The sequence below is a fragment of the Periplaneta americana genome, chromosome 3 (genome assembly GCF_040183065.1).
Source record: "Periplaneta americana isolate PAMFEO1 chromosome 3, P.americana_PAMFEO1_priV1, whole genome shotgun sequence".
Lineage (NCBI taxonomy): Eukaryota > Metazoa > Arthropoda > Insecta > Blattodea > Blattidae > Periplaneta > Periplaneta americana.
This window is the reverse complement of record NC_091119.1, coordinates 174,920,169-174,948,135: the sequence shown is the minus strand read 5'-3', so window position 1 is coordinate 174,948,135 and position 27,967 is coordinate 174,920,169. Positions and strand designations below refer to the sequence as shown.

At 35.6% G+C, this 27,967-nt stretch overlaps 1 protein-coding gene across 1 annotated transcript; it reads right to left on the bottom strand.

Moving 5' to 3' along the window:
• Positions 1 to 242: 242 nt before the first annotated feature.
• Positions 243 to 27,632, bottom strand: LOC138696845 (ATP-dependent RNA helicase DDX24). Its single transcript, XM_069822291.1, has 10 exons — positions 27,394 to 27,632; positions 26,241 to 26,618; positions 23,653 to 23,782; positions 18,215 to 18,459; positions 17,313 to 17,458; positions 14,920 to 15,197; positions 11,717 to 12,051; positions 9,114 to 9,231; positions 6,152 to 6,329; positions 243 to 527 (listed from the first exon to the last, which is right to left on the bottom strand). The coding sequence occupies exons 1-10, from the start codon at positions 27,541 to 27,543 to the stop codon at positions 266 to 268; spliced, it is 2,220 nt and encodes a 739-aa protein (XP_069678392.1). The 5' UTR covers positions 27,544 to 27,632; the 3' UTR covers positions 243 to 265.
• Between the last annotated feature and the right edge of the window lie 335 nt (positions 27,633 to 27,967).

Sequence of the window (27,967 nt, the reverse complement as noted above, 5' to 3'; positions counted from 1 at the left end):
TGATTGATTGATTGATTGATACATAAAGAAAAAAAGACACGTACATTTTCAGTTTGTGCTATCTACTCCTTCACCCAAAACCACGTGTAATCTACCATCTTTTGTCATACTAGTAACTCCCATCACACTTGTACTACAATATTCACTGCATCAAAGCTGTAAATATAAATACTACTGTGACAGTGATGATACAGAAAAGGAAACAGGATGAGGAATGAGAGGTATAATTAATTAAACGTAAGTAACACAAACAATTACCTTTATTTTAATCTTCTTTTGCAATTTTCTTGTTCTTAGATTTCTTCTTTACAAATGGCTTCACTTTCTTCTTCTTCCGACGTGCGACTTTCATGCCAACAGCAGATTTCAACACCTGAACAGCATTATTAGCATCTTCATTCTCGTTAGAAGGTATAAGCTTCTCCGAAACGAAAATGGGCTTGGCTAATAAGGCAGAGAGCTGTTTACGTTTCACTGAAGCTAGCCTCTTGAGTTTATTGTTTTCGTCGTCATCCATTCTCCTGGGACTGTATTAAGACTGTTAAGGAATGCATAAAAATATACAAAAGATGTCCAAACTACATATGCCTACTACCCCATCAGAAATCAATTGTACCACACCAGTTCTGCAAACTGAAAGGTAAAACCTGAATAGAGATTTCACTATTAAGAAAGAATAGCTTACAAATGCGTACATTAACACCAACATATGCATAATGTATGGTTGGAATACATTTCAAAAAATGAAAATTAAGATAAATATACTATTTTGTTCAGAAAATGAAGCCCTTTTCAATGCAATATAGGTTTCCATCACGTTTCCATTAATGATGATGCTTTAACACATATTCCACTATGTAAATACACTAAAAATGCCAGGTTTGTAAATGCAACAATAAGTAGTATGTCTCAGTATTGCAGTTCTTTACTTTATGACATAGCCTTTCATATGAAATGCGATTATGGATATTTTTAAATTTTCACTGTTGTTGTTGTTTTCTAATGCCAGGCGTTTGACAATAAAGTCATTTGACCTCTTGCACTCCAATATTTTTCAAAGCTATTATGGAGTGAAAATGGCAAGTTTTAGCCGATTTAAGTGAACACCATATTTTAACGTTTTGGTGGCTACTTCATTCACACACAACCCCCAGAATGTCTGGAGGATCACACCTGCTGTTGGTCGACGGGAGATCTTGTTGATCACCAGCTTTCCCTCCTTAAGCCACTGGAGGACGATTTTAGTGCCATAGCAGGTCAGCACTAGGAACAGAAAAGTAGAAAGAGGAGGAAGGAAAGTGAAATGAACCCCTAGGCCTCGAATGCTCTAATGCCGTCGGGGTCGAAGAAAGTAAGAGTTCAGTCAGAGGACTGGATAGAAAAGGGTAAAGAGGGAATTAGGTATTGAATAGAGGAAAATTATACCAAATTCAGTCATTAACTCATCAAGCTGACCAGTGCTAATGGATGAGTAGCCCCTCCCTTTAGTTCAGCTCGTAAAATTATGCTTACTAACAGCTGCACCACGGGAAGGTAGGGATGGGACATTAGGTATTTGTCCAGGTTGGTTCCTTAAGGTCTTCAATGGGAAGGATTAATGGCTCTCCCCCCTGTAACCGACAGATACCCTTCTGCAGCCAAATTTTCACTGTTGAAGGCACAGATCAGTGGCAAAGCAGGAAGCATTATTAAATGTTTTGATTATTATGGTTATCATATGAATACAATATTATGTGTTGTTGTGAGAATATTTAAAAATAAATGCATAAATCTGTAGTGTCAAAAATCAGATTAACTGCCCACTATTCACTTTAAATAAATACGTGGTACAGTCATTAAGTTCTAATACTGAGCGCATAGTGGCGTTGTGGTGCACTATACCGCATAGGTGGCGCCATGGTATGATACCTTGTCAGTTAGTCTCTCGACCCAACAAGAGACAGTTGAGTGCATGCACTGTAAGCAGAACTACGGTCTTTGTTGTGACGGTGATTTGAATGCGCGCGTCGGAACTCGAGTATGTTGCAGTTTGAGCAACGGGCAAACTTCACGTTCTGTCAGAAATTAGGCGAAACTGCTATAACCGATCATAACTGGAGACGAAATATGGTGTTTCCTTTACGATCCGCAACTGAAGCGACAATCCGCCACCTGGAAAACGCCATTATTCCCACGACAGAAAAATCCGCAACAAGACAGGCCAAAAGGCAAGGTGATGCTTTAACAGTTTTTTTTTATTCAAATGGAATTGTTCACATAGAATTCATCCCACAAGGTGCAACTGTAGACAAGATCCTCTACAAAGAGATTCTTGGCCGTTTAAGCAATTCAATTCGTCGTAAGCGTCCTGAGCTTTGGCATAGGAAGAATTGGCTGTTGCTACACGACAACGCCCCTGCACATCGCTCCATCCTTGTCCAAGAGGAACTTGCAAGGCAACAGGTCTCTGTTTTGCCACACTCTCCGTACTCACCTGATCTCGCACCATGCGATTTTTTTTCTCTTTCCCCTCATGAAATCAATCCTAGGAGGGCGTAATTTTTATGCGGCCGAAAAGGTCATGACTGTCACAAGAGAAGCTGTACGGCATCTTCCTGCCAACATCTTTCAGCGGTACTTCCAGCAGCTACACCAACGTTGGCAGACGTGCATAGCGGCCAACGGCGACTATATTGAGGGAGGATGTCGATCTGTTTAAGTGTACGCCGTATCACGCGGCATCTTCTGAGACATCCAGATTCTTGTGGGTGCCTACCCTTCAGGCATCAGTGTCAGAACTTAATACTTACCACGTATTTATTGTAAAAGCAGAATCTACTCTAAAATCAAATTATAAGTCAATGTATGTATCAGAATGCTTAACATGGATGCAACATTTTGTGCAGGAGTGTTGTTTCATATAAACTGTTTTTTGAATATGAAATTAAACTTTAAGTTTTTTTAAAGTTGACAACGCTGATAAAAGGTAAAGGTAAAGGTATCCCCGTAACATGCCATGAAGGCACTTGGGGGGCATGGAGGTAAGCCCCATGCTTTCCATGACCTCGGCACTAGAATGAGGTGGTGTGGTCGGCACTACGCTCTGACCGCCTTTTACCCCCGGGAAAGACCTGGTACTCAATTTTATAGGAGGCTGAGTGAACCTCGGGGCCGTTCTGAAAGTTTGGCAACGAGAAAAAAATCCTGTCACCACCTGAGATCGAACCCCGGACCTTTCAGTCCGTAGCCAGCTGCTCTACCAACTGAGCTACCCGGCCACCTTGACAATGCTCATAGGAAGTCTTAAATAGAGAAATAATGAAGAAAATTCAATGATATAGTACTATACAATTATACAATTGAATTTATGATTCAGTTCATTACTTCATTCTAAATCTTAAACCAGTCATATTTTCCTGAATATGAAATTTACAGCAACATATTGTTTTGCATAAGATATTCATGAAACTGCAAGCATGACATGTCTTAAAATTATGTTGAAACATCAGAATTCCTCTAATGGATTCAATTTTTAGCCTATTCCTATCATCTATCCATTGCACATTTATGATAGAAAAGATTCTTTCCACACATGCATTATGGGTAGATAAACAGAAATATAAGTGGACAATCTTTAGTAATTCTGAATACTGCTCACTATTTTTACAAGAACTGAAAAATTTCACCCATTTATCACCAGCTAGTTTTTGCATGAAATTACTGTCATAGTCAGGTTCATTCAGTTTTTCTTTCACAAACTTTATTAAACACAGTGACTGATTGAATGCTACTTTGTAACCATGCTTTAATAAGTATTTAACAGTGCCTTCAGTATGCCCACATCAAGTTGCCACTTCCCTTAAGTGCAACCAATTGAAATACTTGAGATCAATGAAAGAATTTAACCACTTTTGTAAACACTTAAGACAAGTCGTCATCATCATCATCCTTGCATGTATTAGGCCTAGTGGCCCGTTATGGTCTCTTGCCAATGCTTGAATGGTCTGCCCAAGGATCTCATGCCCACAGGATGCTAATTTAAAATTTGGCGTGGAATTCTAGAACGATGCATTCTGATCACATGTGATCTCCAGTTTTGTCTGTATTTCTGTAGGTATTCCGTAATCGGTTCAATCTGCAGTTCTTTCATAATGTAAAAATTTTTAATGTGATCCATTCTCGTGTATCCCGCTGTACGATGCATAAATCTAATTTCTGCCGCCATTAATCTTTGTGAATCAATATTACGAATCGTCCAAGCTTCACTACCAAAACAGAGTATAGGTCTGGCCAATGTTTTATAAATTCTGGTGCGCATGTGTTTTTGTACTAAGGTTGGTTTGAATATCTGATTAATTATCCCCATTGCTCTGTTGAATTTAATAATTTTCCCATTCAAATCTTCTTCATATGAAATTTGGTAATCGAGATAACTAAAATTTTTGACTTGTTCAATGATCTTATTCAATGCAAATTTTGCTACGGACTGGTTCCTTTCCTAAAAAAGCCATCACTTTAGATTTGTCAGTTGAAATTTCCATATTGAAACTTAAGATACTTAAGACAAGTAATATAGCAATTGTAGGACCGTAGGACAGCTTGTAGCATCTTGAGCAAAGGAAATGTAATAAATTTCATTCGTGCATGCTTCCTAAAGACCCTACAGTGAAAGTTTTAAATCAATCTTAAAATTCAGGCATTTGCCGGTTTGTTCAAAATCGGGTGGAACACTTCTCAATGTGCTAAAATTCAGGAAAATCCCACTTTTTCAGTATGTATGGCAACCCTAGTCAGTATACATAATCATTAAAATACCTCTTGGAAATCACAATCAGGTGAGAGACAGCCATGTAACCAGGATATGAGTTACAACCTATTACTTAGTACTGAAATACTAATTATGTGGAAATAAATCTATATATATAATTTGAACTAGTATTGGAAATTACGGAAAAATGGCTGAACGGATTTTAATGAATGACTCCTCATTTTGACCCTTTGAACACAAAGATTTTCAGAAAAATAGTAGTTTTCAGTGAAATGTCAATTTTCCTACATAATTCTCCTATTTTCCAAAATCCATCTGTCGTCAGTTTTGAGACACAATAACTTTTGAGAATAAAACAAAACACACACACTACAATAAGCAATATTACACGAAGGCTATTCATGACCTGCAGGATTGCTGACATATTCAGAGCAAATTCTGTGACATCATAATGATAACAACATGTCGATCATCATTTGTGTAATTTTTTATAACGTCTCTTTAAATAGTTATTAAAACTTTTAAGACTTACTAAAAACAAATCACTAATATACATATTAATGATATAGCCTATTGATGATATGAAACTCAAACCTTTTGGGGTTATACACTGTAAGTAGACATAGAGAATATCTTAAATTAGATCTTCATTTCTATAATTTACTGAGGGACAGCTGTATAATATATACCTACAGTATATGTTACTGAAAACTACAAAACTTATGTAAGTTAAAATTATTGTTATTAAAAACTATATATATTTATAGTTATTAATCAAGTGATGTGGGTCTTTTTCATATTTTTATTGGCGGTGTGGTGTGGATATTGATATGCGTGATTCTCTCCAGTATTGTCTGGAGAGAGTGCAAAAATTACATTTCCTAAGAGAAGATAAAATGAGAGGCCTACAAGATTTTGTAGTGTCCTGATCATTTCAGCAAGATGTCTTAGCAGGATAAAATGATTTTACCCTCTACATTTCGAGGTAGTTCACGAAACATGTAGCAGATAAACCAAGATGCTATGTCTATTGTTCTAAAGCATAGCAAATCTGACATTTTCTTAACTCTCACCTACAATCCACAATGACCTGAAATAGCTACTATTGCTTTAATCCCACATGAAAAATCCACTGATCGTCCTAACATTGTTACTTGAGTTTTCGCTTTTAAACTCAAAAATTGAAGATGGATAGACTCAAGAAAAAGTATTTGGCATAAAAAAACCATTCAGAGAGAGTATGTTTCATTATTATGGAAGCAAATAACTTTTAAAATGACTGGTAGGCCTATTCTTCATTGAAAATAAAAATGAAAAATTTGTATTTGAACTGATTAATTTAGTTTGCAGCATTTGCTGCACAAGCCACTAGTATGTTTAGAAATTTGTTTATCTAAAGGATACACAGATTCTTCATCCACCAGCATGTCCATTTCACTGAGAGTTTTTCTGAACCATCCAGTCTCCGTGTTGGATCTTCGTGTGGTCAGTTCCAATTGGTCCAGCTCTCGTGCTAGTGCCACTCGCTGCTTCACAATTGCCAATGCATTACTTGCCACAGGAAAAAGTGGCAAGTCTTTTGCTATGTGGAAAGAAAAAAAAATGAGTTACATAAAATTCAATCTCCATGTCAACTCTCACCAATTTCTACTGTGTAATACTCATTTTTTTTTCTTATAGAATTGTGTGTCAGTTTTGATATTGGAACTTTTATAGCACAGTGTTATTTCATAATGTTTTTAGATATCCTGTTGGTTTGATCTAGAATAACATTTTATTCTGTTTCAATTTAAAATAAATTTCGAATATTTAGTTTATTTTGTACTTCTGTCAAGATAACATCAAACACTTACGTGAAACTCAAAACAATGCTCTAATACAGTAAAATTTCCTTCATATGCTTCACACTTATGCATTTTTTCACGCTTATTCTTTTTTTCTGGGATCCCAGCAAAATTTCTGTACTATCCATGTTTATTTCGGTTATAAATTTTTCGTTTATTCGTGTTCTACACTTTTATAACCAGGAGGTACGAAACGTCACTTATATGTTCTAAATCAATTTTGGTCGAAATTATGTTTGCAGTACAAATCTAAGAATGCAAAGAAACAGTACGTATTCATTCCTAAGATGTGACGCACTTTGAAATTCGAAGCTCCCATACTTGCAATCTTGTATCTTTAAAGATGCTGTTTCTGCTTTAGGCTCGTCTCCACTATTAAACATTTAACAACATATTAAATGTTAAACTGTTCACCGCTAACATTCCAACATGTTAATGCTAATTTTATTTAACACTTTATTCACACTGTTAAACATGTTAAACTTGACTTCCTTTGCATAGTCCACCATAAACAGTCTATGAGATTTTAATGTAGGTAGTGTCTTATTTTCAAACCTTGGACAATGGACTCAGATGATGATTTGACTTTTGTAATTGCCTCTATTGCTTGTTACAAGGCCTTAAAAAGGAAGAAAATAAGAATGTGGGTACGACAATATCTTAGTAAAAGACACTATGCAGAAGACATTCTAAACGAGCTTAAAGTTGTAGATCGATTTGGATTCAAAAACTTGCTGAGAATGTCAGAACACGATTTTAATATAGTGCTGCAAAAATACTTCCTGTTACATCAAAGACACAATTTAAGAGCAGCCATTTCATCTCAATTAAAAAAGTTACAAAGCAATTGATTGACTATCATAGGTCCTACGATATGAGAGATGTTAAAGAAGCGGGTAATATCGTATAATTATTCTTTCGGAAGTTTTACGAATGTTAACATACATTACCAAATACGACCAATACTGACGTCAACATAGGATTAACGTTTAGCGTACGAGAGTGCAAAAATTCTTTATTGTATTCTCGAGAACAATTAAATTATATGTTGTTGTTGTTTTCTAATGCCAGGCGTTTGACAATAAAGTCATTTGACCTCTTGCACTCCAATATTTTTCAAAGATATTATCATGGCCAGCCACTGAAGCACAGATTTTGAGGTGTTCCGAATCCATTTCTTGGTTTGAGTTGCACAATGGGCAGTTAGGGGACTGATATATTCCAATTCTATGCAGGTGTTTGGCCAAACAATCATGGCCTGTTGCCAATCTAAATGCAGCTACAGACGATTTTCGTGGTAAATCGGGAATTAACTGTGGATTATGATGCAGAGAGTTCCATTTTTTCTCTTGCGATTGTGTTATCAAATTTTGTTTGCTGAAGCCTAAGTATGTAGATTTAATAAATCTTTTAAATCTACATACTTAGATTACTTAAATTATATAATTATATAATTCCAGTTCTCTAAAACAGTCGCCTTCTTTGTTTTGTCTCTGTATTCTTTTGCAGACACATCCCACAAACAAGGTCTTTCCATCAGTGCATTAATTTTATTCTAACGTATTTTCTTTCGTCCACTCCATTACTTCGAACAACTTACAGCCAACACCAAGGACCAATGATAGTATAAAAATGATCAAGATACGCAGCACAAAATCGGAAGTTAGTTATTGCTATGGAAACTATACTAACTTTGCCGAACTGTACCAACGTTGCACGGGCAAATGAATTGACTTGACATGTTTTCCATTGCTGCTGGAAAACACGCCAACATGTTAAAAGTGTTAACTTCAACATACTCAGTCAACATGTTATAGTTAACATGTTGTGTTAAATGTTTAATAGTGGAGACGAGCCTTTAGAAATGTGAAATGTTTCATAACATATCATGATGTAACTGAACAAATTATGGAACCGTTGTCACAACTTGTGGGCATGGTTTATGCTTTAGGAGCAATCATTAGTTGCATACCATTAACATTGTAACTTTTCAAGTTTCATGAGCTCTTATTTTGAGAAAGGGAAAAGATGGAAATGATCTGCATCATCTATCCTATTTTTTATTCAGCTCTTTACGGTCACCTTAGCGCAAGGGGCTACAAGATACATGTCTATAAGAGAAAAACCTTTAAGCATCATACCAGTAGAATTATAATTAGACATTACTTCATTGACTTTCTTAATATTAGACGTCAATTGATTTCTATTAGTGAATCCAATGAACAACACTGACATATAATTTAAATAAAGTAAGTGGGAATGATATGAAAATCTTAATTTGCTTATTGAAAAAGGTAAAAGGTATCCCTGTAACATGCCATGAAGGCACTTGGGGGGCATGGAGGTAGAGCCCCATGCTTTCCATGACCTCGGCACTAGAATGAGGTGGTGTGGTCGACACCACGCTCTGACCACCTTTTACCCCCGGGAAAGACCTGGTACTCAATTTTATAGGAGGCTGAGTGAACCTCGGGGCCGTTCTGATTTGCTTATTGAAAGAGGATCAAAATTCGCATACTTACTTCTGCCAAGAGTTCGGCAAAGTCGTGTATAGAAAGGAACTTCTGATGGTTCGATCAATAGAAGTGTGAGTCCTTCTTTCTGTGCACGAGCTGTACGTCCACTGCGATGCACATAGCTCTGAAAATGAATGAAAAGTAAAACTGAATGGTACTTGTTAAATGTGCTCTTTGTAAGAAAAGCTGTAACCATAAACGATATGAAGTTAGCAATACAGAGTATGTTACAGGCTTCATCATAATCATCCTCTTATCATGTCCTCCTTTCAGAAGGTTCATTCCAAATATACCTCCAATTTCTCTATCTTTCCATGCTTTGTCACAGACTTGATGTTCAGAAATTCAAGTGTGTGTTCTTCAGCCCATCAGTACGATTACCTATTTTTTCACATTATGTACAGTCAGACATTCAGTCACAAAATTACGAAATGTACAGATTTTGAAACACGTATCTTAACCTTTTCGCTGTGTCACTTTAACTGTCAACTCTTTCAAATGGTTTAGGTACTTATGTAGCGAGTATAATGTGTCAGCTCTTGTTGGATTCATAGCTACATGGTCAGAGGCACACGAAGATATGTCTGGCCAACATATCTCGCTGAAGAACAGATTCGAATCTCAGCCACTGTAATCAATTGAAGCCTATGGTAAAGGATGGACAGGGCACATCAGCCATTCTAGACAAACTGGGAATTCCAATGAAAAAGTCTTTTTCAGAAATGTAAGTTTGTTATTAATGTAGGACATAGATAAGGCTCTAAATTTAAATATTCTAACTTAATATTTTATATTCAAAAGGAAAATATTTTACAAGTTTTATGGGCATTTAATCTAAGAGGTCTTGGCTAGGTAATAGGTACTGACTGCTTGGTTCCCTGAAGTTTGCAGCTCTTACTCATAGAGATCATCTGTTAATGGAACTATTGTTGAAGAAATATTTTGAAAGTCTGCACTGTTAATTCCAGAGCTCCAGGATCAAGGAACTTTTTACTCTGTGCTATATTTTTTCTGCCATCTTAAGGTAAGCGTTCACTACATCGTATCGCACTCCTCGTACGAATCGCACGCAACAGATATTTTAAGTGCAGTGCGTTCACTGTAACGGCTTCACCTCATAGGATTCCCCTATCAGCTGTTTAAAACATGATGTCGTATGATATTGACATTACTGAAAGCAGAGGAGTTGAGGTTAGGTCTATTAATTACGTCTGTTAGTGAATAAGAATTTGTAATTGCTTCATGCGTCTTAATTGAAGAGGAAGAAACGAAAGAAATATTGGTTACATAATATATTTGCAAGAAACGACTTGATCACTGTAATGGGAATGCCTCAAATTATGTAATTCTTCGCAATTTTCTACACGTGAAATAAGTTTTCCGTCTGCCATTTTGGCGCGACACTGAACATGGCACAACATAATAGTAACAGTTGACCAATTAAAATTGATTTATTAAAGAAGGCCATGATCGCACGCATCGGAAAAGTTGCCCATCCGAGAAATGTGGACAGATTTGCTGAAAGGCGGTGCGTCCGATACGATGTAGTGAACGCGGTTACATAACAATTACAGCAAAGATAGTCTTTTTCCGATCCGTGCAATACGATGTAGTGAACGCTTACCTTTACAGTTCAAGTGAACACTTCGACTTAGAAATGTCACAGTTGTTTTGAAACTTGAAAAATGAAGGACATTAACTCATCTGTAACATCTGTGACATGGAAAAAACAGCTATAAAATACTGGTGTTTATTCATTATGATTTTGTGAACTAAATGGATTCCATGAGATCTGCATAGCTTTTATTTACAATTCATATCCTAATTCTACTTCATGATAGGCCTAAATGACCATTTATATACACGCAGAATAGCCTATAAAAATCAGCTAACACTCACAAATCAATTTCATGTAAAAGTATGTAATTCTTAATTTAAATTGATATGGGCATCATGAGAATGAATCTATTTTTGCTTGAGGTAGAGACTTGTGTTTTATACTTTCTGTTAACAAAGAGTGAAGTGAGTTCACAAATCTTATAACATCCGTGACGAAACCTCTCCTTTATTTTCTACAATAATAATAAATTTTATTCAAACAATTTTTGTTCTGTAAAATGATATTGATCTTCTAAATTGATTCTAATAATAAAAGCTGACAAAAATAATTTCATTTTCAATATATAGAGTTGGAAAATAGCACAAATTTAACATCTGTGACAACTGTAATACCATTGGTGTAATGGCATATATGGATGCTGATGGGGTTTTCAATTTACTGCAGTTGCAACCATTTTGATCATTTTTTAGGTTAAAAACAAAACATCATGATAAAAAAATTTTCAACTATTTTAACAGTTCTAATTCCTTCAATAATTTCACATAAAATGGAAGAATATATTGGCAACTCTCATTTGTTATGGCATTATATTCTAATTAATATGTAAACTGACAGATGCATAAATTCTACGTCTATAAACGTTCCTCTTTCATAATACAAGGCATTAGAACTAATTTAGCTTTTATGGTATTTTTGTGTGTGAATGGTGAGCGAAGCATATTTGAAACAAGTAATGAACAAGGGTGCAATACAGTTTCTCTTAACTTACCTCAGAAGTGCGTGGGACTTGATAGTGAATAACATGTTGCACATCAGGGATGTCCAGTCCTCTTGCTGCCACATCAGTTGCTAGGAGCAAGCTATGAGGATTGATTCGAAAGCGATCTAGATTTTTCAGCCTCTGTCGCTGTATCATATTGGCATGAAGAGGCAATGGTTTACACTGTAACAGTGTAAGGAGTTGTGCCAGGCGACGTACACAACTGATGCTGTTACAGAAGATGAGTGTCCTTCCTTTATGACGTTGAATGAAATAATAAAGATAAAAATCCTTCTCTTCTAGTGTGCAAATAATACGAGCTTCTGTCAGAGTGCCAGCAGTTCCTGAAGAAATACAGAAAAAGCACACATAATACTATAATAAACATAATCTCTTATCTTTAATTGTTGTTGTTTTCTAATGCCAGGCGTTTGACAAAGTCATTTGACCTCTTGCACTCCAATATTTTTCAAAGATATTATCATGACCAGCCACTGAAGCACAGATTTTGAGGTGTTCCGAATCCATTTCTTGGTTTGAGTTGCACAATGGACAGTTAGGGGACTGATATATTCCAATTCTATGCAGGTGTTTGGCCAAACAATCACGGCCTGTTGCCAATCTAAATGCAGCTACAGACGATTTTCGTGGTAAATCGGGAATTAACTGTGGATTTTGAAGCAGAGAGTTCCATTTTTTCCCTTGGGATTGTGTTATCAAATTTTGTTTGTTGAAGTCTAAGTATGTAGATTTAATAAATCTTTTCACAGAGTAATACGTAGATTTAGTAACAGGTCTGTAAGTAGCAGTGCTGCCCTTCTTTGCTAAAGCATCCGCATTCTCGTTTCCCAAGATTCCACAATGGGATGGTATCCATTGGAATACAATTCTTTTATTGAGTGTTATTAGTTGAGAGAGCATTTTATTTATTTCTGCTATTTGAAGGTATGAAGGTGTATGTTTAGAGACTATTGATAGAATAGCTGCTTTGGAGTCTGACAATATAACTGCATTTTTAAATTTACTGATGTGGCATAGAAGATTCCTGAGACTTTCACTTATTGCAATGATTTCTCCATCAAAACTTGTTGTTCCATACCCAAGAGATCTATAAAGTGAGAAGAGACAGCACGTAACACCTGCACCGGCACTTTGTTCTCTGGAGATCAAGGATCCGTCAGTGTATAAATGAAGCCAGTTTTGTGGAGGGTATCTAATATTAATTGTCTCTAAAGACAATTGTTTTAGTATTTCAGTGTTTACTTCTGATTTCAGTATTTCTTCTGTTAAATTTAGATTATATTCCATATTTAATAGAGTTAAAGGGTTTGGTTTAATTTGTAGGTTTTGTTTTAAATTCGGGATATTGATTTTCTGTTTTAATTCTTGAACAATGGATATGAAACTTTTTTTAGTTTTAATTGTATGTGCCTCAGTAAGGAGGTGCAAGAGTACTGGTGCATTACATGCCATTATTATCATTATCATCGTCGTCAGCTAAGCTTACCATACATCCTGTAAAAAATGGAACAGTTTCCTTTTTTGACCTAGGTGTCTGGCATTCCTGTAATTTTTGTCAGGATGTGCAAAAGTCCCATATTTTAATCAAACTTTATTTTATAATATTGTGACAGTCGGGAGTCGATAGCGTCCCACAGAGGTCGGGGGTGCATGAGGAAAACGAGTGACGCAGCCACCTTCTTCGCTGCGGCCGCTCGGGTCTGAAGGGAACAGACGTAAGAGGGGGGCACGAGCTGGAGGTGCGGACGCGATGAAGGGTGAGGAGGAAGTAAAGCAGCTGGTGACTGAGGAGAGAAATCCAGAGAAGTCTGGACAGGCGTTATCTTCTAGGCATCTGTCGACCGACCGCGAACTCTCCAGAAACTATGGTTTAGTTATAAATACAACACGCGAGTGAACTTGAGTCAGTGTTGTTGTAATCATTGGACAGCAAGCCAGCCTTGTGTAGCAGTGAAGCCAGCTTCGAGACCGGAGTTCGACTTGAGTTGTGTCCGTAACTGTGGAGCCGGAAGTCCTGAGTTTGAGTGCAGTGGACCGCAGTTGGGGGACCTGAGTTCGAAGTTCAGCGGATTGTCTCTGAAGGTCTGAGGTTCGAGATACTGTGAACTCGAGTGACTGAGCTAGAAGAATTAGCCAAGGCAAACGAACTGTGAACTGAGAACTGACAGTTCTGATTTGTAAATAGTGCTTTGTGAACATTAGTTAAGATTAACAGTTCATTGTTGTTCTCAATAATCCAAGTAAATTGTCATTATCGTCTGTGGAGTGCAATAACGAATACTGTGTTGCTGTGTGGAGTGCAAATCCCATTGTTGACGGGAATAGAATTAAATTGTAGAAAGTGATTGTTGCTTTAAATAAAAGTTATATTGTTGTTTTGTAAAAAAAAGTTACAATATAAAAATCAATAACTTCTCTAAGTGATGTTTACTTCATATATTAATTTTGAAATTATTGTTTTGACTTGTATAAATGTTTTCAAATATTTAATTTGGAAATCAGCAAACATGAATGAACTATATATGAAGGTATAGGCATCCGACAAAGAAAACTCAAAGCACAGAAACCAGCGGGTGTGACTGTCTCGCGCAGATGACATATGCTCCCGTTCCCACCATGCTCTCATGCCTACTGCAAGGGGGTAAGAGGGATATAGCATGCACAAACAGTCTAAAGAAAGAATAATTTAAAAAATCATAGATTTGTAGAAAATATCAGGGAAATGCATGATTACTGCTCTATTTTCATTCACATTTTTGAAAATTAATTACTGTTTATTAGTAATAGTTTTTCTCCTTAAGAGAACTGGAACAAAACATATGTTGTTTTCAAATGCCAGGCGTTTAACAATAAAGTCATTTGACCTCTTGCACTCCAATATAGGAACAAAACATATGAGAATTATTGTTCTAACTTTAATGCTCTTCAAATTTTTCAATTATTTATATGTCGAATTATGCTTAAGATTTCCAATGGAATCGAGGTGTTCTCTGGAACAAGAACTACAAAATCTTGAATTTGAGATAAAAAGCATCAAACATTTAGATCTGAAACAACAGCTTTGTGCTAAACAATATTCAAATGTTTCTAGAGAGCACTGTGTTTGTTGGAGAGAAATAACAGGTAGTGGGTGCTGTGTGTAACGAAAGTATTCCACAGAAAACAGGTAAAATGAAGGAAAATAAACTTACCAGATTCTTTCGTCACATCAACTACTTTGGGATTGGTAATGCCGAGCATTGTCATGATGTTCTGGAGTTTCTGTCCTGGCGTAAGTTTGTACTTCTTTTTCTTAACATTCTTCAAATATTTAGGAATGTCATGCACCAAGGTCAGTGTTGCTGAAAACACAAAGTTTTGTCGTCGTCTTTTCTTGCTCTCGTCTATATTCAGTAACTCCAACAGGCTGTGCAATTCTTGAAAATGGCCTTTTTCTAACATACGGTCTGTCTCATCAATAGCAAGGCACCTACAATTAAACACATACAAACAATGATTTTTATTAAAAAATTAAAAAACAAACAGATGTTTAATTAAAATTTTGCATACATAAATCATTTGAAATTGTTCTCAGATTGGTGTATGCTTCAGTCTTTATGAAGTGCCTAAGATGGATAATGAAAAATGCTGTGTTTTAACAATAATTTGAATTGGGATATGATACATTACAACATATTTTTGAACCAGTTTTTCTGTCTTATAGCTGAATGCGACAGAAGGAACTGTTTGTAGCATAATAAAATTTTGCAACTTGTTTATCTAAGTCCTCTTTCTATTTTTCAGTAGTTCAGACGACAAAGGGACTTGTATTGTATTTATTTACATTCCAGGGTATTCATACATTGCTTCACAGCTAGAATACCAGAACATGTCAAATGAGAGAAAAAAAAAATCTTAATAGTAGGTACTATAAAGTCTTAATTAAAGTCACAGTCTAGTTGAAATACACAGAAGAGTTTTACAATGTAGTCTACTAGTACATCACAAAGATTTAGTACCAAACACAAAGGTGTAGTATCAATACTTAACACAAGAGAGAAATATTCATGAAGCGTTGTTGAATGTCATAACTTCAACTACAGAATAGAATATTATTGATATATTAATTTGTCCTACAGAATTTATCTGTAATATTGATACTTAATATTTTAGGAGAAAAATGGCAGTTGACATTGGATACACGTCAACATATATATACCACAAAGGGAAACATCGAAGGAGGAAGGTTCGGTCCGGTGCTGTGGATGGAATTCGGCATAGCTCAGTGGTCAGAGCACTTGGTACGTAGAACCAAGGACCCGGGTTCGATCCCCAGCGCCAGAGGGAATTTTTCTCCTAAAATATTAAGTACAGAATAGAAGGCGTGAGAAATTAGGTACTTGTTTAATTTGGCCCTAAATAATCTTATGTTTTGAGTTTGATTTTTTATATCCACAGGGAGACTATTACAAATTTTTACTGCTATGTAATGCACTCCTTTTTGATAGCATGATAGACTTGCCGATGGAGTAAGAAAGTCATTTATTTGTCCTATTCTGTAGTCAAACGAAAAGGTGGAAAATTCTTAAGGATAGTGACATACATCTAACTCTTAAAGAGGTTTGTAAAATAAGGTGTGAATGCAGGATAGACAGTTTAAAATCAGTTCATTATCAGCTGACAGAAATATATGATGTACTACTTTCTATTCAAGAAGAACTGAATGACCCAAAAAGCACATCTGAAGCAAAATCTCTAGAATCACAAACCACATCTTTTGATTTCTTTTTATATAGGCTCGTTTCACAAACACACAAGGGCCAAAAAAGATAACTTTACTAATGTGTATCATACAATGTTTTTTATATGATAGCACAAATTTACATTAAATAAATATTTCAAGTTAAGAGGTGTTATAAGATCACGATTTCATGGTCATAACTAGTATAATGAACAAGTGGTTAGGAAAAATTCAATGCTATCTTGTACAATGAGTACTACAGATGTAACTTCAGAATAATATGGGCTAAATATAAATATGAATGCTAAATTTGTTACTTACTTGTGTTACGTGTGATATTTATGTCTTGAAAGAGAGAGGTAATGCAGTAATTTCTTATTGGATGAAATTTGTACAATGAATATTGCATTTTCTTTGGCAGTGCATAAAATGAATATCAGTGCGTAAAGTGATCACTTACATTTTTATGCACTAGTGTTTTATAGACTCACTTTACGCACTGATAACAGTACGTAAAATACAACTTTATGCACTATTGTAGAAAAAATATTTTTAGTACACGCTCTCTAAAATATTTGTTTTTCAGACTGTTATCAGTCCGAAAATTGAACTTCAGCAAGGTTTTAATATGCGAACATTGTTCCATTACGCGTATGTTTATCAGATGGCAGTAAGAATATGACAATTGACTATGTCTTTTACTTTATTTTATTTCATATAATTTATGAGAGCTTTTACTAAAAACTATTGTATGCACCACGTACCCAAAACCTTTAGTGGACTCATCCTGTATTTTGGAGGAGGCGTGTCTGCTACAGCCTTATTTTGTGTACTTGCTACATAAATAGTTATTACAGAACTCACATGATATTGTTAACTTGTGTGAGGTGAGGGTTGCAATCTTGTATAAGTTCCCATAGTCGTCCAGGTGTTGCCACAACTATTTCTGGTCTGCGACTCAACACTCGCTCCTGCTTCTGTGAAGCCATCCCTCCAACTATAACTGCTACCTGCATGTGAATGGGGAATAAATTAAATATTAAGTTGCAGTTACTGCTACTTATATTTCTTAAGAAAGACTTATGTAGGCGGATCATTTCACAGAATGCTTAAGTGAAAATTTACTCAATAACAAAACAAGTTAAACTAAAGAATAAACACTAATTATAATATTTTAGTACCGGTACATAAGTCCAAGTCCATGTTATGTATATATACACAGAGTGTTCTCATGAGGAATTTAACCCTAGGATGCATAACGAGGGTCACTGGGACCCTCATACTTTTCAATCAATTTAAATGACGTGTTAAATGATATCAATCTGTTTGCAATTTTTAGTATGCTTTCAGATGTCTTTTGGGTTTGTATCAACGGCACTCAAATAAGTTTTGTTAATTTCATTTATTACATGTAAGATAGTTTATGTCTGTACCACTTTAATGCATAATAGGGGGTCTATGAAACCTTCTGTTTATTTTCCTTTATAAAATAAACTGTCATTTACCTGTATGTATTTCAGTATTTCTGCAAATAATTGCAATAATTACACATTCCCCCATGAGGACTCCAACCAGCACGCATTCCGTAATGTGAGTCCTAGGCAGATGCCTTAGACCACGATGCCATGGCACGGGACAATCTTTTAATAAGCCACTTTCTAATGACGGATCATATATGCCCTCAACCTAGCTGTATTGGAACCTATTCTCCAAATGTAACAATAAATAATGTATTTCATAAAAAATACCTCTCCTTGTAAGTTTACCTTAATTCCGGTATATTTGGCAGCAGCAATAAGATGTTTATGAACTTGCATTGCTAGTTCTCTTGTAGGAGTCAAGACTAAAGCATAAAGTCTTGATTCTGGGTTTGGTGTATCTGTATCATTTTCAGCTATATTTTTTACCACTTTTACACAGTCGATATCAGCCAGATCTTCGTCAGGTGAGTCTTCAGCACTTTTTTCAGAATCACTTTCATTCTGATTTGATTCAATATGGTCCACTTTTTCTACAAAAAGAAAACACTTCAGTGTAATTTATTTTTATAACTGAATAAGAAACTGAAAAACAAATAATGAACATGCTTCAACAATGACTGTACACAGTTTCTTACAGATTATCAGAAAATTAGTCATTCATCTTGTGTGTTCCAAAACAAATTAATTTTTCATGTTAACAGTCACATTTAAATTTACTTTACATAATCACTTTCTAAAATTATATTTTACATTTTGATCTCTGTACTTTGTTCGACAGGCACATGATACATTTTCGAATGCAAGCACAGACTCGAAAATTCACAATGAATTATTTGGTTTTTTCTGAAGTCCCGGCAAAATTCCTATATTTTCCATGTTCATATATTTTGGTTATATGTTTTTCGTCTATTAGCTTTTTTTTTACACAAGACTAGAACACCTCAAAAAAGAAATACATACAAAAGAAGACATAAATACAACCAAGAACTATTATCTGGAAAACGATACGAAAATATATAACAATACACAAGAACCACTGAACATCTACCGCGGAAAACAATAACTGTCCTCTTTTGACTCATGGGCCATGACTGCCTGAAGGAACCCCTCAACAAAGTAGGAATAAAACCCATAAATTCATGTATCATCTGTGACAGCCATGCAGTTATGAACAAGAATTACCACCTCCAATGCAGAAAATTTGATATGGGAAAACAAGAAAAACAAAATCTTGCAGTATTATATAGGGAAGCACGAGATTGGAGATGGGGATTGATAGTAGCCTAGGAATAATCTTGGAAAGGAAAATGAAATATTTTATGTAACATTATGCTGAGGGATAATACATCAATTAAAAAAAAAAAGTATGGTATTTCTAGATAAAACTGCTCTAAAATCGAACTGGTTAAAAAAATTACAAGCAGAAGTAAACATATTAGGTCTAAATTGGTTATGGGAAGAAATAGGGACTCTAAATACCGAGATTATTGGAAAAACTACAAAAGATAGAGAATAAGAAATCTCAAGACAGAATGTGTTAGTAATATAATGAATTTGAATTCACTAAGATATTATAAAGAAATGAAAACTTTCTAGTAACAGGAAGAGTACGTCTGATTAACACTTTACTGGAAATTGAAGAATTATTTGTTATTATTGCTTGTATAGCCGAAGTTGAATCATTTAAAATAACTGCGCACTGAAATTACTTTATTCTGTAGAGAACATGTGTTAGTACCATTTCTATTGTCTAAATTTCACCATCAAAGTGAGTGGAGTTTTTCCTAACTGCGACATGAAGCTAAATAATTTTGAGTAAATTCCAGTTCCAGCTCTATCCTTTACTTCCAGTCTGGATTCATCTGTATAAATATGTAACATTTGTGATTCAGAATATAGACTGTGAATCATTTCCAATGTAATAATTTGTTTTAATTCATTAGGAGTCTTACTGCTCTTTAGGACGTGTTCAATTATATTTGTATTATGAATGATATCTATATCTTCCGGGTGGCTGGATAGCTCAGTTGGTAGAGCAGCTGGCTACGTACTGGAAGGTCCGGGGTTCGATCCTGGGTGGTGACGGGATTTTTCTCGTTGCCAAACTTTCAGAACGGCCTGCTATAAAATTCAGTATCGGGTCTTTCCAGGGGGTAAAAGGCAGTCAGAGCATGGTGCCGACCACACCACCTCATTCTAGTGCCAACGTCATGGAAAGCATGGGGCTCTACCTCCATGCCCCCCAAGTGCCTTCATGGTATGTGACGGAGATACCTTTACCTTTTTATTTATATCTTCCAGGGGTGATATTGGTAAGAGAAGTTTTTCTGGCTTTTGATTTGAGTTATACTGTTCTTGTAACTTGATTGCTTTCTGTTTGAAGCCATACTGGGCTTTAAGGTTTCTCTCCCTATTCTGATAATTTAAACAGTAATTATCATATGGAAATCTTATTAATTGTTCATATTGTAACAGGGCTTACTAACCTGATGGGCTATTGCATTATTTTCAGTAAAGATCTGCAATGCAGTTATTCTTCAAGAATATGTGTTATAAATTCGAGTACTATATTACAGACATGTCTCTTCTACCAATTGATCTGTAATTCATAAACTATAGTCGCGATGCTGTTATTCCCGGCGTGACTCCTCCTCTTTGCTTACGTCTTAGGAAGTGAAGGCTCTATAAAGTCTAGGTAGGTAGTATCGTTCGCCATTTTTGTTCTTTTGTTGCCGAGCTACCATACAAGGAATCTATTTGCCACACCACTAAACATTATCATGTCGTAGCTCCTATGATAATAAATCAAACGCATTGTAATTCAGCAAATAACGTCTTCGTGTGCTTTCTGCGAACGCCAACGAAAGAGCCAAAATGACGGGCGATTATATTAAGTATTTATCGAGCCTTAAGAAATCAATAACGTCTTCATAAGCGAATCACAAGATGCACACATTTAAATGTAGTCGACCTGCAACGCGATTGGCTGCCAGAAATTAGAGCGACGGGACTATAATGTGGTAGTCTAGTCGATTGAATTCTTTGTGCATGGGATAACATTTATTTCTGTACAGCTTTATTCTGTTGTTTTCTTCTCGGATATCTGCATACTTTTTATGATCTGTTCTTTTGTGTCTTTCAACTTTTGAGTATTATTTATTCTTAAGAGGCGCAGTAGACTAGGGTTCTAGTCAATATACATGGCGACACTCTCTAATGTTACAGATATTGGTAAGGATGATTATAATGAGTTGAAGGAAAAGATTCGGCAGACAGTAGGTAAAACTGGTCCAAAGTTACAGGTCACTGTCATCGTGGTTTTCCATGAGTGACTGCAACAGTGTATCATGACTGAGGAGGGGAGGGGGGAGGGAGGTGGCTCACCTGAAGAATGTAATTTTTAAACAGTAACTTCAGTGTGTAATTAAATAAATTGTAAAATTTAAGTACAGACCCAGGAACAAAATTCAGGTGGCCCAAATTTTGTTTCTGCGTATGTACATTGTTGGGTTGTTTAAATAGGAGTGTATTTAAACTCCAAACTTTCTTGGGGAGAGCATGTTGATAATGTTACGGGTAAAGCATGGAGGGCACTTCACTTTATTATGAGAATCTTGAGAAAGGCTAGCCCCAAATCGAGGGAAATAGCATATCTAACGTTAGTGCGACCGTTAATGGAATACGGAACTACATGTTGGGATCCCTATAGAATATATCAGATAAATTCCTTAGAAAGAATTAAGTATAGGGCAGCTAAATTTGTTAAAGGTAAAAGAGAAGATGGAAACGATATGATAAAAGAACTTAAATGGGAAACTTTGGAAAACAGACGTAGGAAAACTAGAATAACATCATTGTATAGAGCACATCTAGGTCAGAAAGCATGGGTAGACATAACGGCTCGGTTAGAAAAGCCAACGTACTATGGTAGGAACAATCATGATTTTAAAATCAAATGTAGGAAACAGAAAACGGATGTAGGTAAATTCTCATTTTTAAATAGAACTATAAATGATTGGAATGACCTACCTGCAGCGGTCTTTGAGGGCTGTCGTTCCTTAAGGAGTTTCAAGAATAATTTAAAAAGTTGTGTATCAAGTGCAAATTAAAATTAAGGTGACATTTAACATTTAATTTTTTAAGGTGACATGTATTTATTTAGCCTGACTAGTTACTTCCTTGGTTTGAATTGTAAATTATTTAAAAATAGCGTGTAAGAGGGCCTTAGACTAGAAATGTTTAGTTTAAATGTAGTTCTGTTTATAAGTATAGTATGCATAAGGATGTAATTATTTGACTTATTTGAACTGTTGTATCAGTGAAGCGAGGTGAGTCAGTGGAGTTATGGTTTTACTGTGCAGTGAATAGTTCCGATCAGTGATAATTTATAGCGTCAATGAAATGTGTTCTATAGTGTTAGTGAAATGTGTCCTAAAGTGTCAGTGAAATGCGTCATAGTGCCACTACAGTGAGTGAGATGAGAATAAAGTGAAAGACTATTGAAACTTATGTAGGACCTATACAAAATTATGTTGTAGTTGTTGTTTTCTAATGCCAGGTGTTTGACAATGAAGTCATTTGACCTCTTGCACTCCAATATTTTTCAAAGATATTATCATGACCAGCCACTGAAGCACAGATTTTGAGGTGTTCCGAATCCATTTCTTGGTTTGAGTTGCACAATGGACAGTTAGGGGACTGATATATTCCAATTCTATGCAGGTGTTTGGCCAAACAATCATGGCCTGTTGCCAATCTAAATGCAGCTACAGACGATTTTCGTGGTAAATCGGGAATTAACTGTGGATTTTGATGCAGAGAGTTCCATTCTTTTCCCATGGGATTGTATTATCAAATTTTGTTTGTTGAAGTCTAAGTATGTAGATTTAATAAATCTCTTCACAGAGTAATACGTAGATTTAGTAACAGGTCTGTAAGTAGCAGTGGTGCCCTTCTTTGCTAAAGCATCCGCATTCTCGTTTCCCAGGATTCCACAATGGGATGGTATCCATTGGAATACAATTCTTTTATTGAGTGATATTAATTGAGAGAGCATAATTATGTAGGTTGTAATGTAAAATTAGGTATTTTATTTATGTTTTATTATTATTGTGTTAAATTATATTGTGTATTCTTATTGTATTTTGTATAAAATTGTATTGTGTATTGTATAATTGTATTGTGTATTGTATAATTGTATTGTGTATTGTAAATTTATTGTGTATTGCTTATCATTTTTTTTGTGTATTGTTTATATTGTATATACCACTGCCACCAGGTGCTTGCCCACTTGCAGTGTAAATAAATACATACAAATACAGGTTTGATTCAGTTTATAAGATTTTATTTAATTTCAAAAGTACTTTGCTTAAAATACCTCAACTTGAGGTGAAAATGGAAAATTAATTTTATGTCAGTCAGTAGCCTACTCATATTTAACACCCGACCCATTTTCCTTGACTGGTAATAATTTACTCTCATAACAATTCTAATGATTAGTGTCACAAAAACAGAGAACAGCTCATTCACTTCATTCAAGTTCTGTCTACCAAATGCTTCTCAAATTAAAAGTGCCAGTGCTGACACTATTTGCTAAATTAAAAGCAATGCGATACAAAACAGTAAACGAAATTCTGAGAAACCATAAAGACAATGGAAAGATGTCTCTGATAAGGAAACAGATGGACCATAAAAAATAAGCAGGGAATTCAAAAACGACATACCTTTCTTCTGTTTCTCTTCTAATATCCTATGAAGAATGGGTATTCCAAAAGCTAGTGTTTTTCCACTGCCTGTTTCTGCAGCTCCAAGAATATCTCTTCGACCCATTATTGCTGCAGGCAAAGTCTTGGCCTATTATATTGAAACCAATAAAATCAGTTATAAAAATCACAGTACTCACTTCCAAGTAAACTTCAGCGTAAGACTTAAAAAGTTCCTGTTAAAATTATACAAATATTATAATTAGTTATTGTGATGTACCGAAGTACATATGATATTTCCGTGCAGGAAGTCTGCATTACCATATGATGGATGGGTGGAGCGGAGAAAAATTCTCTCCGTCACCGGGACTCGAACCCGGGTTTTCAGCTCTATGTGCTGACACTTTATCCACTAAGCCGCACCAGATTCCAGTTCCGATGCTGGATTGAATCCTCTCAGTTTAAGTTCTACCTCTTAGTTTTCTTTAGTGGCCAACCCTCATGCACTGTGTTACAGATGTGTGACAGTGGCACAATGTCCAACACATTATGTGCAGAGGTGCACTAAGCACCTAATAAGCTACATTTACTGCAGTGTCTGGCCGCTTGCATTTCACCCAACACAGTCTATAATTCCAGCTACATTTGTCGCAGATTTTCTGCGATATTTACAGCTCTTCTGGCCGTACTCTTAGCCCGCAGTGAATTGGAAAAGCACCAGACAGAAACTGGCCTATAATTTATATATAAAAGTTAAAAATTATATCAATTATATTTTGGTAAGTACAGTGTATCTTATGGTTGAGAAAGCGTGATTTACAACGTTACGAAGTTTACATTTTTCAGTCTTTATCTAATAATATCTAAAGGAGGCAAGCAGTCACCTACTACTGAACCATGCACCGAGTGTACTATACATGCAAGTTACCATTACAGTGCTTATCAAGAGACAATCTACTTAGGGGAAACTCGGCAAATTTGGCAATATGGGAAATTTGGCAATATTCTTGTATTTCTTCTATTGCCAAATTTCCTCCACAGTTTTAAGAAGTTCAATGACACGATCATAGAGTGCAACATCTGAGTGTACTTTTAGTTTTCGATTCGAATCCGCGCATTATAATGGCAAATATTGTTACTAATAGAAAGAAGTGTTGAATACTTCCTTTTGACGTGGTGGTTGTGTGGACGTGTGCATACAAAGAAGGAAGAAAAGTATCGTTCATTACCTACATTTGTTTGTGCATTGCATATCAAAATGCTGAGATTCCATATTATAAGGTAAGCCATTTATATAATTAATATTTTCTGTTAATAATTCATCAGGCCTTAGCTCGTTTTATGTTATTAGCAAAAAAAATGTCTTCTCCAGTGTAGTGTGAATTAGCCATTTTCCTTTATAGTGATATATTGCTGCTCTCTTTGAACAAGAATGTGTACTCGATGGTAAAATTAAGAGTAGGGACGTATGAGGGATTTTTACAGGGAACGAGGACATTATTCCGAAAAATATTCCAAAGATGATTTGCAGGCTGTGGTTGGGAATGTTTTGAAAGTTAGATGGTCGACTTATAGGGCTTCTAAGAAGTGCAATGTGCCCTTTAACAACTTAAAGAGTAAGAGTAAAACTGGTGACATATGTAATCAAAATGCAAGAACTTGGGTTTGGGCTATCAACAACAGAAATTAGAAGACAACCCTTCAATGTAATTAATAAGAGTGGTCGGAAAAATCCATTCAATTTTTTTTTCTTGCTTTTGTTTTGTGTTTATGGTATTTAGTGATTTCTTGTCCCAGTAAATTAAGTCTTATAAACCTTGTACCACTGTTCTATTTTGAAAAATGTATTTTTTTTTAATCGTATTGCCAAATTACCCCTGTACTATTGCCAAATTATTCTGATGAAGTACCAAATCTGGAAACATGTAATTTGTTATTTATTAGTGCGTTATGTGTAAAGTAATTTAGATTTGTAGAATTTTCTTTCAGAGGTTTATTGGGTTTTAATGTTTAAACACATTCCATAATAGAGGAATATTTAATTTCGGAATATGTAACTAGAAACTGTGTCAAAATACAAAATACTGCCAAATTAGACGAGTGTCCAGACGAGTGTCCTCCATATTTATTTTGTTTTCTTTAAAGACTTCTATAGACTAATACACATTGCTTCCCACACCACAGCTAATTATCCAGAAATATCTAATGTCAGACATGTATGGTAAAAGGTAAAGGTATCCCCGTAACATGCCATGAAGGCACTTGGGGGGCATGGAGGTAGAGCCCCATGCTTTCCATGACCTCGGCACTAGAATGAGATGGTGTGGTCGGCACCACGCTCTGACCGCCTTTTACCCCCGGGAAAGACCCGGTACTCAATTTTATAGAAGGCTGAGTGAACCTTGGGGCCGTTCTGAAAGTTTAGCAACGAGAAAAAATCCTCTCACCACCTGGGATCGAACCCCGGACAGACAGACATGTATGGAGTGAAGTTAAATATATAGGCTAGACAGTAGCAATACTACTTGCATATGAAATTACAATTTTGGCTCACAATTATGACTTTCTAATGTAAATGCTAACATATCTATCCATTTTCTCTCTCTCACCTGAATTTCAGTTGGTGCTACAAAACCCTGCTCAGCCAACGCCCTCAATATAGGTTCACTGAGTCCCAGTCCATTCCAAGCAACCATCTTGTCTATTAATTTTGAAGGTCCTGTTAGCTCTTCATCATTATCCGAAGAGTCTCCTTCATCTATTTCAAATTCCAGTTCTTCTGACGATTCTGATTCTTCTTTTACAGTTTCATCTTTTTCTGTTGGCTTCTCACTAGAATTATTCTTCTTCCTCTTCCTCTTACGTTTTCCTTTCTTTTTCTTCTTCGATGGTGGTTCTTCGGGGTCTTCATTTTTGTCTTTGTCTGCAAGCTGATTGCTTTCGTCACTTTTTCTCTTTTTGCTCTTTAAGTTTATGGTGCCTTTCTTCTGAAAATGGAAAACAATGTGTAACATCAATTTCAATTTATAATAAGACCTATACTTAAGCCCTCTGCAAGCTGTTCTGAAATGCACACGATGTAAGCTAAGTGGGGTACAATGTTATTTTTTAGGCCTACCGGTAATTGTAAATGTTAAATATTTACAGTATAATTAAAATAAAAGCATTAGACACAGACCGTAACTGAACGAAATAATAATAGCACTGAAAACATTAGTAGGCCTACAAAATAGTTTTCGAAAATAATTTCAGTACTTAATAAATTTAAGGCATGGCTAATGTTACGTTCTTAATCTATCGATACCCAACAATGGAATGTATGACTTCAGTGTCTCTACAATGAGAATCACTTTTCAAGTTCTAATTTTGATTCTTTGGCATTAATTACGTGAATAATACCGATGTCTTGTACCAAAGTGGCATAAATTATTGTCCTAAAGTGTGAGGTTATGTGACATTTGCAAATCATTTCAATTTTATATAATACGAACTCTTAAAAGTGATGATGTTGTAATAATTTACAAAGGCATGCCTTATTTTTGTGGTAAGAAGGAATATATAATAAACTAGAGCTACGATTATGATCTAACTACAGTAAACTAAGCGCTATGTAGGCCTATGTGTTGAGGTTAGGTCACAATTCAGTTTACTTGAGACTAACAAAATGGTGGTATCTGACCTTAGTGTAATATTTATAATGTTTTAATGATTTAAATTTAACCATTACAAAACCGTACCTACAATAAGCACGTATTTATTTACCTTACGATTACTGCGTGCTACAACATTGCCTTTAGTCAACTGGTAATCTGTCAATTCTTCTATTCCAATTAAATCGTCAATTCCATTAGCTATTATATTTTCAGTTAATTTGACAGGTTTCCATTTTGTATGCTTTCCTTTTTTAACCATATTTGTTAAATAGACACAATGTCAAATAACTTCACACGTGCACGACACACATGTGAAACACAAGTAACTGTGAATGAGCGCAGCGCCATATCGCGAGAACGGGTTTTCTCAACACTATTTTCACTACCATGAACACTTAAACATAATGGTTATGACAAAATTTATCCTCTCTATTCAAACAAGGTTGGAAATCTTTGAACAAGACCTAAAATGATCAGCACACTGCTTGTAATTCCATTAAATTAGTAGTAATATATAAACAAAATAATATATAATAAACAGAATTGAATTTAATTAAATTTAACGGAAGGGGGCACTATGGCCCAGCACTGCGACCTGTTAAGATCTATTGCGCTAACCCTCTGGTGACGCATTCCCAAACCCACACCGGCTGACCTCACTAAGGTTCTCTGTATGCCCAGAT

Coding starts and splice junctions, on each gene's coding strand:
- LOC138696845 (XM_069822291.1), bottom strand. CDS start 27,543: ATGGTTAAAAAAGGAAAGCATACAAAATGGAAACCTGTCAAATTAACT. Junction 18,460..23,652: donor AGAAGAGAAACAGAAGAAAG/GTATGTCGTTTT, acceptor TTCTTTTTGTAG/AAAAAGTGGACCATATTGAA. Junction 9,232..11,716: donor AAGTCCCACGCACTTCTGAG/GTAAGTTAAGAG, acceptor ATTCATTTTCAG/AGCTATGTGCATCGCAGTGG.